This window comes from Oncorhynchus mykiss, chromosome 21 (assembly GCF_057628025.1).
Source record: "Oncorhynchus mykiss isolate SJ-2025 chromosome 21, ASM5762802v1, whole genome shotgun sequence".
Classification (NCBI taxonomy): Eukaryota; Metazoa; Chordata; class Actinopteri; order Salmoniformes; family Salmonidae; genus Oncorhynchus; species Oncorhynchus mykiss.
In genome coordinates this window covers 32334961-32349420 of record NC_143042.1, presented here as the reverse complement: position 1 = coordinate 32349420, position 14460 = coordinate 32334961, and the positions used below count along the sequence as shown (strand labels likewise).

The following is a 14460-nucleotide window of genomic DNA, read 5'->3' as shown; positions in this document are numbered from 1 at the left end:
TCAAATTCTAAGTTTATAGAACCTGTACCTGTAGTCTGCCATTCAATATATATGTATATATTTGTTTAAAGAAATACATAGAGTTTAATATAAATAATACATTCAGTATAAACAGGAAGAGAAAACTGGGCCTCCACATCCAACCTCCCATCCCATTCTCTCAACCTCACCCAGCCAACATGTCTCCATCCAAACCCCCACACCCCACTCCCGGAAACCATGTTTCACACCCCTTCCCACGCATCACGCACCCCTCCCACCCACCCACCCACCGCACGCTCCCGCACCCCCTCCCAGCGACCAGAGAAAACACTCCCCACACTACCCCCTTCCAAGTGGGCCTGAAAGCAAATAAAGTAAAATCAATGTAGATGAAGGGGAGGAGATAGGTTAAAGAAGGATCTTTAAGCCTTGAGACAATTCAGACACAGATGTGTGCCATTCAGAGGGTGACTGGGCAAGACAAAAGTTTTAATTGCCTTTGAACGGGGTATGGTAGTAGGTGCCATGCACACCGGTTTTAGTGTCTCAAGAACTGCAACGCTGTTGGGTTTTTCGCACTCAACAGTTTCCCGTGTGTATCAAGAATGGTCCGCCACCCAAAGGACATCCAGCCATCTTGACACAACTGTGGGAAGCAACATGGGCCAGCATCCCTGTGGATCGCTTTCGACACCTTGTAGAGTCCATGAATTGAGGGCAAAAGGGGTGCAACTCAATATTAGGAAGGTGTTCCTAATGCCTTGTACACTTAGTGTGTATATTGTATGTGTTGGGCTTTATGGATTGTTTATTTGTATGTGTTGGGCTTTAGCCGAGATTATTCTTCACAGAGTCAAGTATATTTGTCCAGGCCTCAATTGTTCCACCAGCACCATTAATTCTAGCTGTCTATAATTCTAATGTTATAACCCCCCCCCCCCCCCCCGGAGTTCGCTATCGCCGGCCCACTAACCACCGGTCCTGGTTACCCATCATTAAGCACACCTGGACTTCATCACTTCCCTGATTACTCCCCCTTTATCTAGCACTACGTTGTTATCCCCCATCAGGCTGTATGGTATCTGTGTTCATGTGCAGATGCTACTTTTGTGCAGGTGTTCACTCTATGCTTGTTCGTATTAAACTCACCGGACTGCACCTGCTTCCTAAACTCCCTGCCTCTTTGTTACAGCCGGCAGTAATCGTCTGTGACTAATTGAGAGATTCAAGGCGCTGTCCTCGTTAAGTATCCTAACAGATGCAAAGCATTAGAAGTTTTTATCCGTGCACTTTCATATTCATTTTGTAACTTCACCTCCGAAGCATTTAACTGCAGGGCAGTGGAGGAAAATGGAGGACTATGTCTCGCTTATTTAGGGGACAGTTGGGATCAATCTCATTGTAAAAAGTTTCCTTGGTGTTAAATGCAGTCTGTGATCAAACTTTAAAATGTATAAGTTAAATGGTTCGAATTACGGGATGCCAAGGTCACATTTTCCCATATCCTGTTCCAGTTTAAGGTTTGTTCAGATCCAATTAGACCTGTGGACCATACTTTTTAAATGGCTAGCTCAGAATATGAGCTTTCCCAAAAGGTTGTATTTTATATTGAGCTATATAGTGGTTAGAGCGTTGGGCCAGTAACTGAAAGGTTGCTAGATCGAATCCCTGAGCTGACAAGGTAAAAATCTGTCGTTTTGCCCCTGAACAAGGCAGTTAACCCACAATTCCTAGGCCGTTATTGAAAATAAGAATTTGTATTTGTTCTTATCTTGCCTAGTTAAATAACAAAACAGAGATCAGTCCTTTCGGGAGCCCAGACAATTCATTTATAAATCCCATCATTGAATGGTTCGGTAGTTGGGTTCCCCAAGGGAGTCCATAGGCCAGCTTAACGAATTTGCCTGGTACTGTGAGGCATCTTTCACATCTTGGAAGGTTCTCAAACCATTACTGTCTATGATATCTGCAAGGGTGTGGATTCCACATTTTGACCATTGGGGGAGAGGGGGTGGGGGTGCAAAAGGCCACCCTCCGGATCACAAGGCGTTATTGTGAAATGTTGGAGTATGGGCGTGCCATTTTCATTCCCAGTTACATTGTTATGAAATTTTCTGCCAAATAAAAATTGTGTGAGAAATAATAGGTTAAAAACATAGATGACATTGTTTAAGAGATATTTCAGTGACGACCAACTCTTCAAGAGCAATAGGAGACACCATCTTTCTCTAAATACTCAGGCAGAACGATCTCTCCAATTTAGGATGTGACAAAATGCTAGTGCCTGGAAATACAAATTTAAAGTTTGGTACGGATAGTCCTTCATCTTACCCTCTTTGCAAGTTTGTTTATTTGACCTTTATTTGTTTATTTGACCTTTATTTGTTTATTTGACCTTTATTTGTTTATTTGACCTTGCCATGCACATTTTGAAAACCGCACTATGGATTCGATCCCAGTAGCCAGAAGTTGGAGACAAGGGAAGCATTGAAGTACAGAAATTCAGCCGTGGCAATATATTCATTTTGACAATAGATATTTGGCCAGTTAAAGCAACTGGGATATTAGTCTACCGATTGGGATTGCATAAGTAGAGATGGAGTCTCTCACCGGGGTCTTGAGAACCAGTAGGGCAGATTTGGTTAGATGTATTTTAGAACTTAAGACAGAGCTGAATTTGTCTATGATCGACAGAGCTTTTGAGAGGGATATAGATACACTGTCTCGACGAAGTAAAATATCTTCGGCGTATAATGAGATGACGTGATCCATAGAATTTAGACATATGGGTGTAATTTCTTTCGAGGTATGACCTACTTCAATTAAAAGAAGCTTACTTAAAAAAAAATCACAGCTTCTTAACTAGCTCATTGGTATTCTTTTTTAAACGTAACATTTTTGTAAATCCGAAAGCCCACAAATGCCATCCAATGCATACACGTGAAACCTATCTGAATTGTTTCTAAGGGAATTCGAAGACATCATACATTTTAGTTGTTCCCGCATAAAGTACCAATTTTAAATCAATATGGGCTTTCTGCAAGGCAACAAAATCAGATTGCAGCTCTAACGTAGCCTGGTCAGCAGTAGGGACAATAGTGTACATAACAGCTTAATCTGCATACAGATGAATGTTACAGGTTTCTCCAGATAGACCAATATTATTTATGTAACTAGTAAAGAGGACAGGTCGCAAAATCGACCCCTGCGGGACACCTTTAGTAATGTCGAGGTCATTTGACTTGGCACCATCAGAAAGCACACAGAATCGAAGGCCTTTGATTGGTCGAGCAATATGGCAGAGCAGTGATTCCTATGACCTAAGCAATTTAACACGTTATTTAAGACAAGCGTAGCTGCTGAAACAGTGCTGTGTTCAGGTCTAAAAGCAGACTGGTGCACATTAAGAATATCATTTGAAGTAAAACATTTATTTTTTTAAAGATCTTAGCTGAGAGTTTTCCAGTGATTCTAATATTTTTGCAAGGCAAGATAGGCTACAAATTGGCCGGTAGTTATCTAGGTTATCGAAGGATCCCCACCTATGTGAAGGAGGAGGACATGCGCAACCTTCCAGATATTAGGGATAGTCAAAGATTCTACAACTGGGGGGGGGGGGGGAGAAAGCTGCAGTAGAAAGGGATCCAGCAAATCAGCCCCAGAGGATTTTTAAAATTATTTTTTACATCAATTTTGTTTTTTTTGTCCGTAATGTGAATGTGTGTGTGTGTCTGTGCGTATCCTACCTTTGGGTCCCTTATATCCACTGGCTCCAGGTGGTCCCTGGGCTCCTGGTCGTCCTGGCGTTCCTGGTAGATTGTCGAACAAGTCGGTTTGGATGTTGGTTACTGCGCACACACACACACACACACACACATAGATGATTCGACAAGTTGTACAGAATAGTAGAAGTATTGGTACAAAGAACACTTACACCACTGTAGTATTTCGCGCGTGTGCACACACACACACACACACACACACACACACACACACACACACACACACACACACACACACACACACACACACACACACACACACACAAACACAAACACAAACACACAAACACTCTTGACCTCTAACTTAAAAACTCTGTTACTTTGGTCTGTTAGTTAGCTCATATGGAATAGGAAGGGTTGGTCAGTCTTTGGACAAAACAAACTTGTTTTGTCTCTGTGCATCACATCTGCCTTTGTTAGAATGTTTTTAGCGAGCAGGGAAACATAGCAGGAAAGTACAAAACATTTACCCATTGTTGTTCATCCTCATTTGTAGCAAAGATATCATCAGAAAATCTCTAATATTTTCTCTCTCCCATATGCCAGAGCCATAGATGTGGAGACTGTATCGGTGTACTGTTTATCTATGGTCCTGCCATACGGGTGGGTAGGGAGACACCTAGTGGCCAGATGTGAGAAAGCATCTTGGATTTGAGCAACCACTCTTCCCAGCTACACTGGCATGTGCTAGTAAAGAGTGTTCTGACCACAGGTGGTTGGATGCAACTTCATTGGGGAGAACGGGCTTGGGGTCATAGCTGGAGTGGAATGAGGGGAATGGTATCAAATGCATCAAACACACAGTTTCCATGTGTATGATATCATTCCATTCGCTCCGTTCCAGACGTTATTATGAGCCGTCCTCCCCTCAACAGCCTCCACTGGTCCTGACGGTTAGTTTAGATCAGAACCATGCGTATACATGTAGTTGTATACCTATGGCTCAGGTTTGGAAACTTGATATAGTTGAGGTATTATTTTTGTTTCGGTGGTCTGAATATTGCCATGGTAACAGCAATATCCCCACTCTGGTGGCAGGGACTACCTTCTGGTATGCTAACTTCCAGTGTTTGGCCCTTGGGCCCCATAGTGACGACCAGACGGGCGCCGCTGGACGAGTCTTCATCTCCAAGAGGACGGCACAGGACACACAGTCAGTTACATCCCTCCCTTTGTACCTTTGTTTCTTCATTTATTCCTCTGTCTTTAACTCAATCTGTCTTTAACTCAATCTGTCTTTAACTCAATCTGTCTTTAACTCAGATGTTTTATTTTTTTGTATTTTTTACCCCTTTTTCTCCCCAATTGGTAGTTACAGTCTTGTCCCGTCGCTGCAACGGGAGAGGCGAAGGTCGAGAGCCGTGCGTCCTCCGAAACACGGCCCGCCGAGCCGCACTGCTTCTTGACACACTGCCCGCTTAACCCGGGAAACCAGCCGCACCGATGTGTCGGAGGAAACACGTAAACAGCGTGCATGCGCCAGAACCCTCCCCTAACCTGGGCGACGCTGGGCCATTTTGTGCGTATCGAACCAGGATCTGTAGTGACAGCTAGCACTGTGCCTTAGACCGCTGTGCCACCTCAATCTGAGGCCACCTCAATCTGTCTTTAACTCAACCTGTCTTTAACTCAACCTCTCTTCTCTCATTCTCTCACTACTTGTCTTTCCTCTCTCTTTGTCGCTCTCATCTTTCTCACTTGAAACAAATATACTTTTTCTATCTCTTTCGCCAACAACACTTCGATTAAAATGAATAAAAAGTTAGACAAAAAAACTGGAAGCTAACAGTCACTCAGTACCTCAAACTGTTATTATCGCTATAAAGCTCCATCCCTCATCCGTCCCGCATGAAACATGGCGGATATGATTATGCCGATGCGTAACATACCAGATCTGCCTGGTGGTCCGGGTGGTCCAGGGGTTCCTGGTAAGCCTTGTCCTCCTGGTTGGCCCTCAGGACCATAGCTCTGTCTGCCTGGGTTACCCCTCTCTCCCTTAGGCCCCGGTGTACCAGGGAACCCTGGGCTGCTTCCGCGACCTGGGAGAGGGTTGAGAGAGGAGAGACGAGGAGGTGAGAGGGAGAGAGGGGAAAGGAGAGGATGCCTGTATGCATGCGTGTGCCTGCGTACGCGTATGCATTTGTGTGTGTGTGCTATGTGTGCGTGCCTGCGTGCATGTGTATGTGTGTCTCAGTGTTACCATCGCTGAAGGAGTCGCCTGGTCGTCCTGGTTGTCCTGGAAACCCTGGAGCTCCCGCGTCCCCTGGTTGGCCAGGGAGGCCGTCGATGCCGTTGTCACCTGGTGCTCCTGCAACCAATCAGAGGACAGGTGATCAACAGAGGGGATTGTGGGTATCAGGCTTTTTCATGATACATAACATGTTTGTGTGTGTGTGTGATACCTTGAACAGACATCCCTTGTGCATCAGTGTAGATCGGGGGTCCGGGAGGCCCCTGTTCTCCCTGGTCACCCTAAAAACAAACAGAAGAAAATACCATGTATTTACTTCTTCACCCCCTACTGGCAGACTGGAGCCTTGCAACTCAAACCCTCAGAACAAGATGACACAATTCTGATCTTTATCCACAAATTATTGGTCTTTTGACCAATCAGATCTGTTCTTCCACCGAAAATTGGGCAAAAGATCAGAATTGTGAAAATACGGCCAATATTGCATGATATTCCATTTGTATGAAATACACAGTAATTTATTCATTTCAGAAAAACGTATTACCTTAGGTCCTCTGTAGCCTGGTTGGCCGGGGAACCCTGGACTTCCTGTGAATCCCTTTGTGGGAAAGAGATTCATTGGTTCATTAATCTGTTTATAAATCAATGTATTATTTGATTTAAGTGTGTGTGTGTGCCTCTCTCTCTCGTCTCTCGTTTTGCCTCTGGCTGTGTGTGATAGAGCCTAACTGTGGTGTGTGTGTGTGTGTGTGTGTGTCCTACCTGTCTTCCTGGAGATCCGGGAGGCCCGTTAAAACCAGGAGGACCCTGCCAAGAGAGAAACAAGAAGTCCGCCGGAGAACAGTTTAGAATCAGAGTTAAGAATCCCAATCAACAAAACACAATGAGTGTATACCAATAATACCTATTTTGTTGACTACTTCCTACAAGTTTAAAAGCATCCTATTGGTAGGGGTACGGACCAGTATGGGTTTCCACCATATTTATTATACCAGTCATTCCTTTCAAATCAGTGAAGGGAAGTGAACAAGTGCACACTTTGGGAGGAAGGAGAGACGATTGGGACATTATCAGACATAGAAGGAGGGGAGGAGCTTACCCGTCCCCCTGGATACCCCAAAATTCCACTCTCTCCCACCTCGCCAGGAAAGCCGAAAGGACCCTGGCAACAGACGTATGAGTCAAACATTTACAACATACTTACTGCTTGCTAAATGACAGACTATTCCCTATGTAGCCCACTACTTTATAGGGGCAATCTGCAGTTCAAACGATAACAAAGCAGTCATTCCGCCACTGATTTGGTAAATAGCTGAGGGATGGGGCTGGAGAAATGTGAAAATCATAGACAGAGCTATAGATTCAAATACTGGCCATCCATGATATCAAAATGATAGTTTTAACCGTGTTTTGAGGCTATACAGTGGTTGTTTACAATTGCATTGTTTACAAACAAAGGAGTAAAACAAGCTTATATTTGGAGCTTTGATGGGTGAAGACAATTTATCTAAGTTCATGTAGCATTTATGAGTTATGTTCTGCAAGAATCAATGGGTATATAAACTCAGCAAAAAAAGAAACGTCCTCTCATTGTCAACTGCGTTTATTTTCAGAAAACTTAACATGTGTAAATATTTGTATGACCATAACAAGATTCAACAACTGAGACATGAACTGAACAAGTTCCACAGACATGTGACTAACAGAAATGGTATAATGTGTCCCTGAACAAAGGGGGGGAGGGGGGGGGGGGTCAAAATCAAAAGTAACAGTCAGTATCTGGTGTGGCCAACAGCTGCAGTGCATCTCCTCGTGGACTGCACCAAATTTGCCAGTTCTTGCTGTGAGATGTTACCCACTCTTCCACCAAGGCACCTGCAAGTTCCCGGACATTTCTGGGGGGAATGGCCCTAGCCCTCACCCTCCGATCCAACAGGTCCCAGACGTGCTCAATGGGATTGAGATCCGGGCTCTTCGCTGGCCATGGCAGAACACTGACATTCCTGTCTTGCAGGAAATCACACACAGAATGAGCAGTATGGCTGGTGGCATTGTCTTGCTGGAGGGTCATGTCAGGATGAGCGTGCAGGAAGGGTACCACGTGAGGGAGGAGGATGTCTTCCCTCTAACGCAGTGTTGAGATTACCTGCGATGAGATTGCCTGAAAATGACAACAAGCTCAGTCCAATGATGCTGTGACACACCGCCCCAGACCATGACGGACCCTCCACCTCCAAATTGATCCCGCTCTAGAGTACAGGCCTCGGTGTAATGCTCATTCCTTCAACGATAAGCGCGAATCCGACCATAACCCCTGGTGAGACAAAACCGCGACTTGTCAGAGAAGAGCACTTTTTTGCCAGTCCTGGCTGGTCCAGTGACGGTGGGTTTGTGCCCATAGGCAACGTTGTTGCCGGTGATGTCTGGTGAAGACCTGTCTTACAACAGGCCTACAAGCCCTCAGTCCAGCCTCTCTCAGCCTATTGCAGACAGTCTGAGCACTGATGGGGGTGATTGTGCGTTCCTGGTGTAACTCGGGCAGTTGTTGTTGCCATCCTGTACCTGTCCCTCAGGTGTGATTTTCGGATGTACCAGTCCTGTGCAGGTATTGTTACAAGTGGTCTGACACTGCGAGGACGATCAGCTGTCCGTCTTGTCTCCCTGTAGCGCTGTCTTAGGCATCTTGCAGTACGGACATTTCAATTTATTGCCCTGGCCACATCTGCAGTCCTCATGCCTCCTTGCAGCATGCCCAAGGCACGTTCACACAGATGAGTAGGGACCCTGGGCATCTTTCTTTTGGTGTTTTTCAGAGTCAGTAGAAAGGCCTCTTTAGTGTCCTAAGTTTTCATAACTGTGACCTTAATTGCCTACCGTCTGTAAGCTGTTAGTGTCTTAATGACCGTTCCACAGGTGCATGTTCATTAATTGGTTATGGTTCATTGAACCAGCATGGGAAACAGTGTTTAAACCCTTTACAATGAAGATCTGTGAAGTTATTTGGATTTTGACGAATTATCTTGTAAAGACAGGGTCTTGAAAAAGGGACGTTTCTTTTTTTGGTGAGTTCATCATGAATTTTCAGTCCACAAATTGCTGTAACAATGGCATATTGCCCCTTTAAAGCTCTGGTCAAAAGTAGTGCACACTAGGGAACAGTAGTGCACACTAGGGAGCATGGGTGCCATTTGGGACACACACTGTTTGAAGCAGTAACAGTGACAGTACATTCTCCATTTTGGTTGAAATAGCATTCTTTATGCTCTACTGCAAATAGCTAGCTATTCAATTAAATAAATCTTTATTGTCCCCAACAGACAAGACAGACACACTTACAGGTGGGCCGGGTCTACCAGTTGGTCCACGCACTCCTTTGTAACCCCCTTCCCCCTGAGAGAGAGATGGAGAGGGAGAGAGAGAGATGGAGAGGGAGAGAGAGAGATGGAGAGAGATGGAGAGAGAGAGAGATGGAGAGAGAGAGAGAGATGGAGAGAGAGATGGAGAGAGAAAGAGAGAGAGAGAGAGAGAGAGATGGAGAGAGAGAGAGAGATGGAGAGAGAGAGAGAGATGGAGAGAGAAAGAGAGAGAGATGGAGAGAGAGAGAGAGAGAGAGAGCAGGGAAGAGAAAAGCAAAAGGAAACGTTACAGAAACAAAATGGCAACCCCACAGTTGTCCTCACTGGAGGAAAGTCCAGACGCCATCATTCAGGAAGAAAAAAAATAAACAGCATAAAGCAACGAGGAGGCAAAAACAGGTTACAGAACAGCAATGACGAAAACCTTTCACTGCTAATGCTTATGTCTTATGTCCACTTGAAGTGACACTAAAGCATCCGATTGACAGAGTACAGTAACATTAGTAAAGTCTCTCTGTAAACATGTGCATGACGCAAACAGTAGATATTCTTCACTTTACAGTACTGCCTGATATCTGCAGATTTTCGTTGTCTTTCAATGTTACACTAATCCTGTCATTTACTTTGTATTCTGTGTGCAACAACGGATATAAAAACACACAGTAAGAAAACAAACAACTCAATAATAACTGCAGTATGACATTGCGATGGGGTGCGGGTGTATAATGGGATAATGGAATGGGACACGGACACTGGGGGGGAGGGAAGGGGGGGGGGGGGTGTAGGCCGGGAGAGGGGATGGTTGGGGGGCGCGGGGGACTGTATGACACTCCAGGAGCCAGCCAGCGAGCCAGCTATAGGTGGGGCATAGTATCACCACCACCTTCCACCACCCACCCCCCCACCACGGCTCGGCTCCATGCCAGGATGGAGCAACCTGGCTGGGGGAGAGTGGGTCGGTTACCCAGGCCTCCTCTCTGGAGCCCTGGAGCTCTTGAACGTGTGTTTCTCTCATCACAAACCTTAGGTCCTTTGTCTCCTTTAGGAAAGCCCACAAACTCCACCACTCCATTGACCAAGGGCCTGCCTGGGTCTCCCTGCGGGCCCACATCGCCCTGGGTAACGGTAACCAAGGAAGAGAGAGTTTTTACATGGCAACACGATGGGGGTTGAGGGAGAGGAGGGTTGGAGGGGAGGAGGGAGGGGATTGGTTGGGTGGTGGCAACAGCAGTTGTTTTCAGGTAGATTTGGAGGGATAGGTTGGAGGGTTGGTCTAGAGAGGAGAGGGGGTAGGGGTAGTTGGAGGGACGGACTGTGTGTGTGTGTGTGTGTGACCCTAGGAGGGGTGGTAGTGTAGGGGGTTGGGGGGGTTTCGGGCAAGGTAGAGTTTGGCGGCAGGGGGGGTTGGGGGGTATGAAGGGCCGGTCAGTCACACAGTATACTATCCCTTCCCCTATTACGATACGTTTTTACATCCCACACTATCATTACTGATGTCATCCACAGCTAACAGTACAGTTGCTGATTATTTGCATCCTACTTGCTTTGAAGAGCTTCCCAACCCCCTGTGCTTTGTAGTGCTACACCAGAAGCAGAATTACATTAGTTTGGCAAGATGGAGGCAAGTCAACATCGGGTTATCTGTCAACTTCAGGTTGACTGTCATAAAAGAGTAGAGACACGTCAACTTCCACCCTCCATGGTATTTTGTAATACTACTTTCCATAATATATAATCAAGATGCTTTTGTGATTCTGTGTCTTAGACCAGCCTTTCGTCCCCTCTCTTCCCCCCTGCCTCAGTGTCTTCCTCCCCCCTCCTCCCCCCGTCTCTCCTCCCTCTTTCTCACCCCTCCGGCGGGCGGGGACCACTGCTCCTGTCTGTGTTACCTTATCTCCTTTGTAGATAGTGGTAATAGGTGCGCCTACTAGCGGCTCGTCGCCGGGCACGCCTCGGGGTCCGGGCTGACCTGCGTCGCCCTGGTGATCCAGAGGACAACACATGTGAGTCAGTCATTATTAGCCAATCAGACGGGAGGATGAGGAGGTTGGAAGGTGCGGGAGGAATTTGGAAGTTTGAGAGCAAAGGGGGGTGGGGGTGAGGGTTGGAAGATTGAGAGAGAGGGAGAAGATGGAGAGGGAAAAAGAGAGGTGGAGAGATAGAGGAGAGGGAGAGGTGGCAAGAAAGAGAGCCAGAAAGAGAGAGGGCCAGGGAGAGAGAAGGGAAAAGGAGAGGGATGAAGAAGGAGAGGGATGGAGAGGGAGAAATAGGAAAAGAGGGAACGAGAGATAGAAGGAGAACACATTAAACAAAAAGAGAACGATAGGAAAGGTGATCAAATTTTTTTTATTTTTTTTATTTTACCTTTATTTAACTAGGCAAGTCAGTTAAGAACAAATTCTTATTTTCAATGACGGCCTAGGAACAGTGGGTTAACTGCCTGTTCAGGGGCAGAACGACAGATTTGTACCTTGTCAGCTCGGGGGTTTGAACTTGCAACCTTCCGGTTACTAGTCCAACACTCTAACCACTAGGCTACCCTGCCGCCCCGGAAATGAAATGAAGATAAAAAGACTGAGGAAAAGAGAGCGATAGGAAAGGTGATCAAATGAAATGAAGATAAAAAGACTGAGGAAAAGAGAACGATAGGAAAGGTGATCAAATGAAATGAAGATAAAAAGACTGAGGAAAAGAGAGCGATAGGAAAGGTGATCAAATGAAATGAAGATAAAAAGACTGAGGAAAAGAGAACGATAGGAAAGGTGATCAAATGAAATGAAGATAAAAAGACTGAGGAAAAGAGAACGATAGGAAAGGTGATCAAATGAAATGAAGATAAAAAGACTGAGGAAAAGAGAGCGATAGGAAAGGTGATCAAATGAAATGAAGATAAAAAGACTGAGGAAAAGAGAGCGATAGGAAAGGTGATCAAATGAAATGAAGATAAAAAGACTGAGGAAAAGAGAGCGATAGGAAAGGTGATCAAACGAAATGAAGATAAAAAGACTGAGGAAAAGAGAGCGATAGGAAAGGTGATCAAATGAAATGAAGATAAAAAGACTGAGGAAAAGAGAGCGATAGGAAAGGTGATCAAACGAAATGAAGATAAAAAGACTGAGGAAAAGAGAACGATAGGAAAGGTGATCAAATGAAATGAAGATAAAAAGACTGAGGAAAAGAGAACGATAGGAAAGGTGATCAAATGAAATGAAGATAAAAAGACTGAGGAAAAGAGAACGATAGGAAAGGTGATCAAACGAAATGAAGATAAAAAGACTGAGGAAAAGAGAACGATAGAGAGACTCAAAGTGAGAGAGAGAAGTAGGGGATGAGATGGTGGGATTGCATAAGGTCGTTCCACCAATTCGGTCCCTTTTGAGAAGTGTAACTTGGTATAAAAAAAACATTTCACCAAATAAATAGCACATGTTCACATTTATAAAAAAACGAGTTTTCCCATCTCAAGAGGTTCAATAATAAAAATGACTACAGTAGGTGCCTACACCACAACGACACAGTGGTGAAGAACGACAGCGACTCTTCAACCTCAGGATGCTGAAGACATTTAGCCTGTCCCCAAGGGCCCTCGCAGTGTTCTACAGGAGCACCATCGAAAATATACTGTCTGGGGTATGGCAACTCCACCGCTGAGGACCACAAGGCACTACAGAGGGTGGTACGCTCAGCCGAACACACCATTGGCTGCACACTGCGTGCCCTCCAGGACACCTACAACACCAGGTGTCGCAGAAAGATCATCAGGGACTGCAGCAACCCGAGCTGTGGCCTGTTCTCCCCGTTTCCATCACTAAGACAGTACAGGAGCATCATGGCAAAAACTCTAAGACTGGCCAATAGCTTCTACCCCCTGACCATCAGGCTGCTGAATAGCCACCACTAGTCAGCTACCTTCGTCCTGCATTGTTGGAGCTCGGAGCTCAAGAATCTAACTGTACCCTGTAATTACATCTGCAACACTGTACATGTGACTATTAAACCCTCTAATCTAATGTCATTTAAGTGCCAAATAAAGTAACAGGGTTGATTGAAACAGGGTTGGCGATTTCATCTGAAATATGCCACGAATCCCTTTGTGACACAGGGAATGGAAGTTTGATGTGTGGAACAGGGAGGGGCAATTGAATGCAAGTGTCACCATTTTATTTTTTAGCAAGCCTTTATTCATCTTAAAAAATCGGATTGATTTAATTATCCATGTGGTCTATACTAAAGGGCACTTCGTTTAATATAACATTTAATATAACAGTATCGGTTCACAATTTCTACTTAAAATATCAAAGGAACGCAAAATGCACCTATTTCGTGGAACAACCGATAAACGAAGAAGGGGAAATAGGATTGGAGGAGTAAGAGAACGTGTATGAGGGAGATTGATAAAGAGAGAATTGAAGAGAAAGAGGGGGATTGATAAAGAGAGAAAGGGAGAGAGAGAGAGAGAGAGAGCTCTGGCCGACTTTATCTTTCTTCCGATACGTCACTGAGAAGAAAACAATTTAGAGAGCAATTTCCTCAGGCCAAAACAGAAAATATATAATATAGAAAAAAATGGAATTAAAGTGATAAATAACTGACTTTACTAAAATGCTTGCTTGTCATCTATCCAAAAGGCTTATCAGTGAATCTAGCTGTTCCTCTTTCAACACGACTTCCAATTAGTAGTTTGTTATTGTTTGTTTGTTTGTTTGTTGTTGTTGGGGGGTTGAACAACAAGATACATGCAGGGAGGATAAGATGGCAAGATGGCGGATTTAGCCATTGATGGATCGGTGGTGAATGTTAGTGGGTCATTCATTCTCACTGGTGGTCAAATGCAACGGATACTGAATACTGAGGCAAAACTCCCATGATGTTCCAGCACCAACATGCCCAAATAAGGTCAAAGGAATATAACGCAGCACAGGAAGCAGGAGCAAGTGATTCCAGCACCAATCACAGACCACGACACGCCCACCCACATGACAGCTCAGAGATCTTATTATATAAAAATATATAAAAAATATATTACAATACAGTGGATTTTATAGGCTGAATATAATACATAATATAATATAGAATTAGTTGGGAATCTTATAGATACAATATGCTAGATGTTATTGTCTGTTTCTACCAACTAAAAGTAGTCTTAACA

The 14460-nt window shown here is 44.8% G+C and overlaps 1 protein-coding gene across 9 annotated transcripts in view; it reads right to left on the bottom strand.

Moving 5' to 3' along the window:
• col4a6 (collagen, type IV, alpha 6) overlaps positions 1 to 14460 on the bottom strand; it is a 165273-nt gene that overhangs the window by 30828 nt on the left and 119985 nt on the right. For 3 of the 9 annotated variants that reach the window (XM_090214427.1, XM_090214429.1, XM_090214430.1), the window contains exons 12-20: positions 11201 to 11290; positions 9292 to 9345; positions 7055 to 7117; positions 6718 to 6762; positions 6500 to 6553; positions 6167 to 6236; positions 5965 to 6072; positions 5654 to 5803; positions 3729 to 3830 (exon numbers count right to left, since the gene is read on the bottom strand). In XM_090214427.1, the coding sequence (XP_090070553.1) occupies positions 3729 to 3830; positions 5654 to 5803; positions 5965 to 6072; positions 6167 to 6236; positions 6500 to 6553; positions 6718 to 6762; positions 7055 to 7117; positions 9292 to 9345; positions 11201 to 11290 (736 nt within the window). Of the gene's footprint in view, positions 1 to 3728; positions 3831 to 4809; positions 4891 to 5653; positions 5804 to 5964; positions 6073 to 6166; positions 6237 to 6499; positions 6554 to 6717; positions 6763 to 7054; positions 7118 to 9291; positions 9346 to 10333; positions 10427 to 11200; positions 11291 to 14460 lie in introns of all 9 variants that reach the window. The other 6 variants (XM_090214422.1, XM_090214424.1, XM_036957760.2 and 3 more) reach the window with 3 other exon arrangements.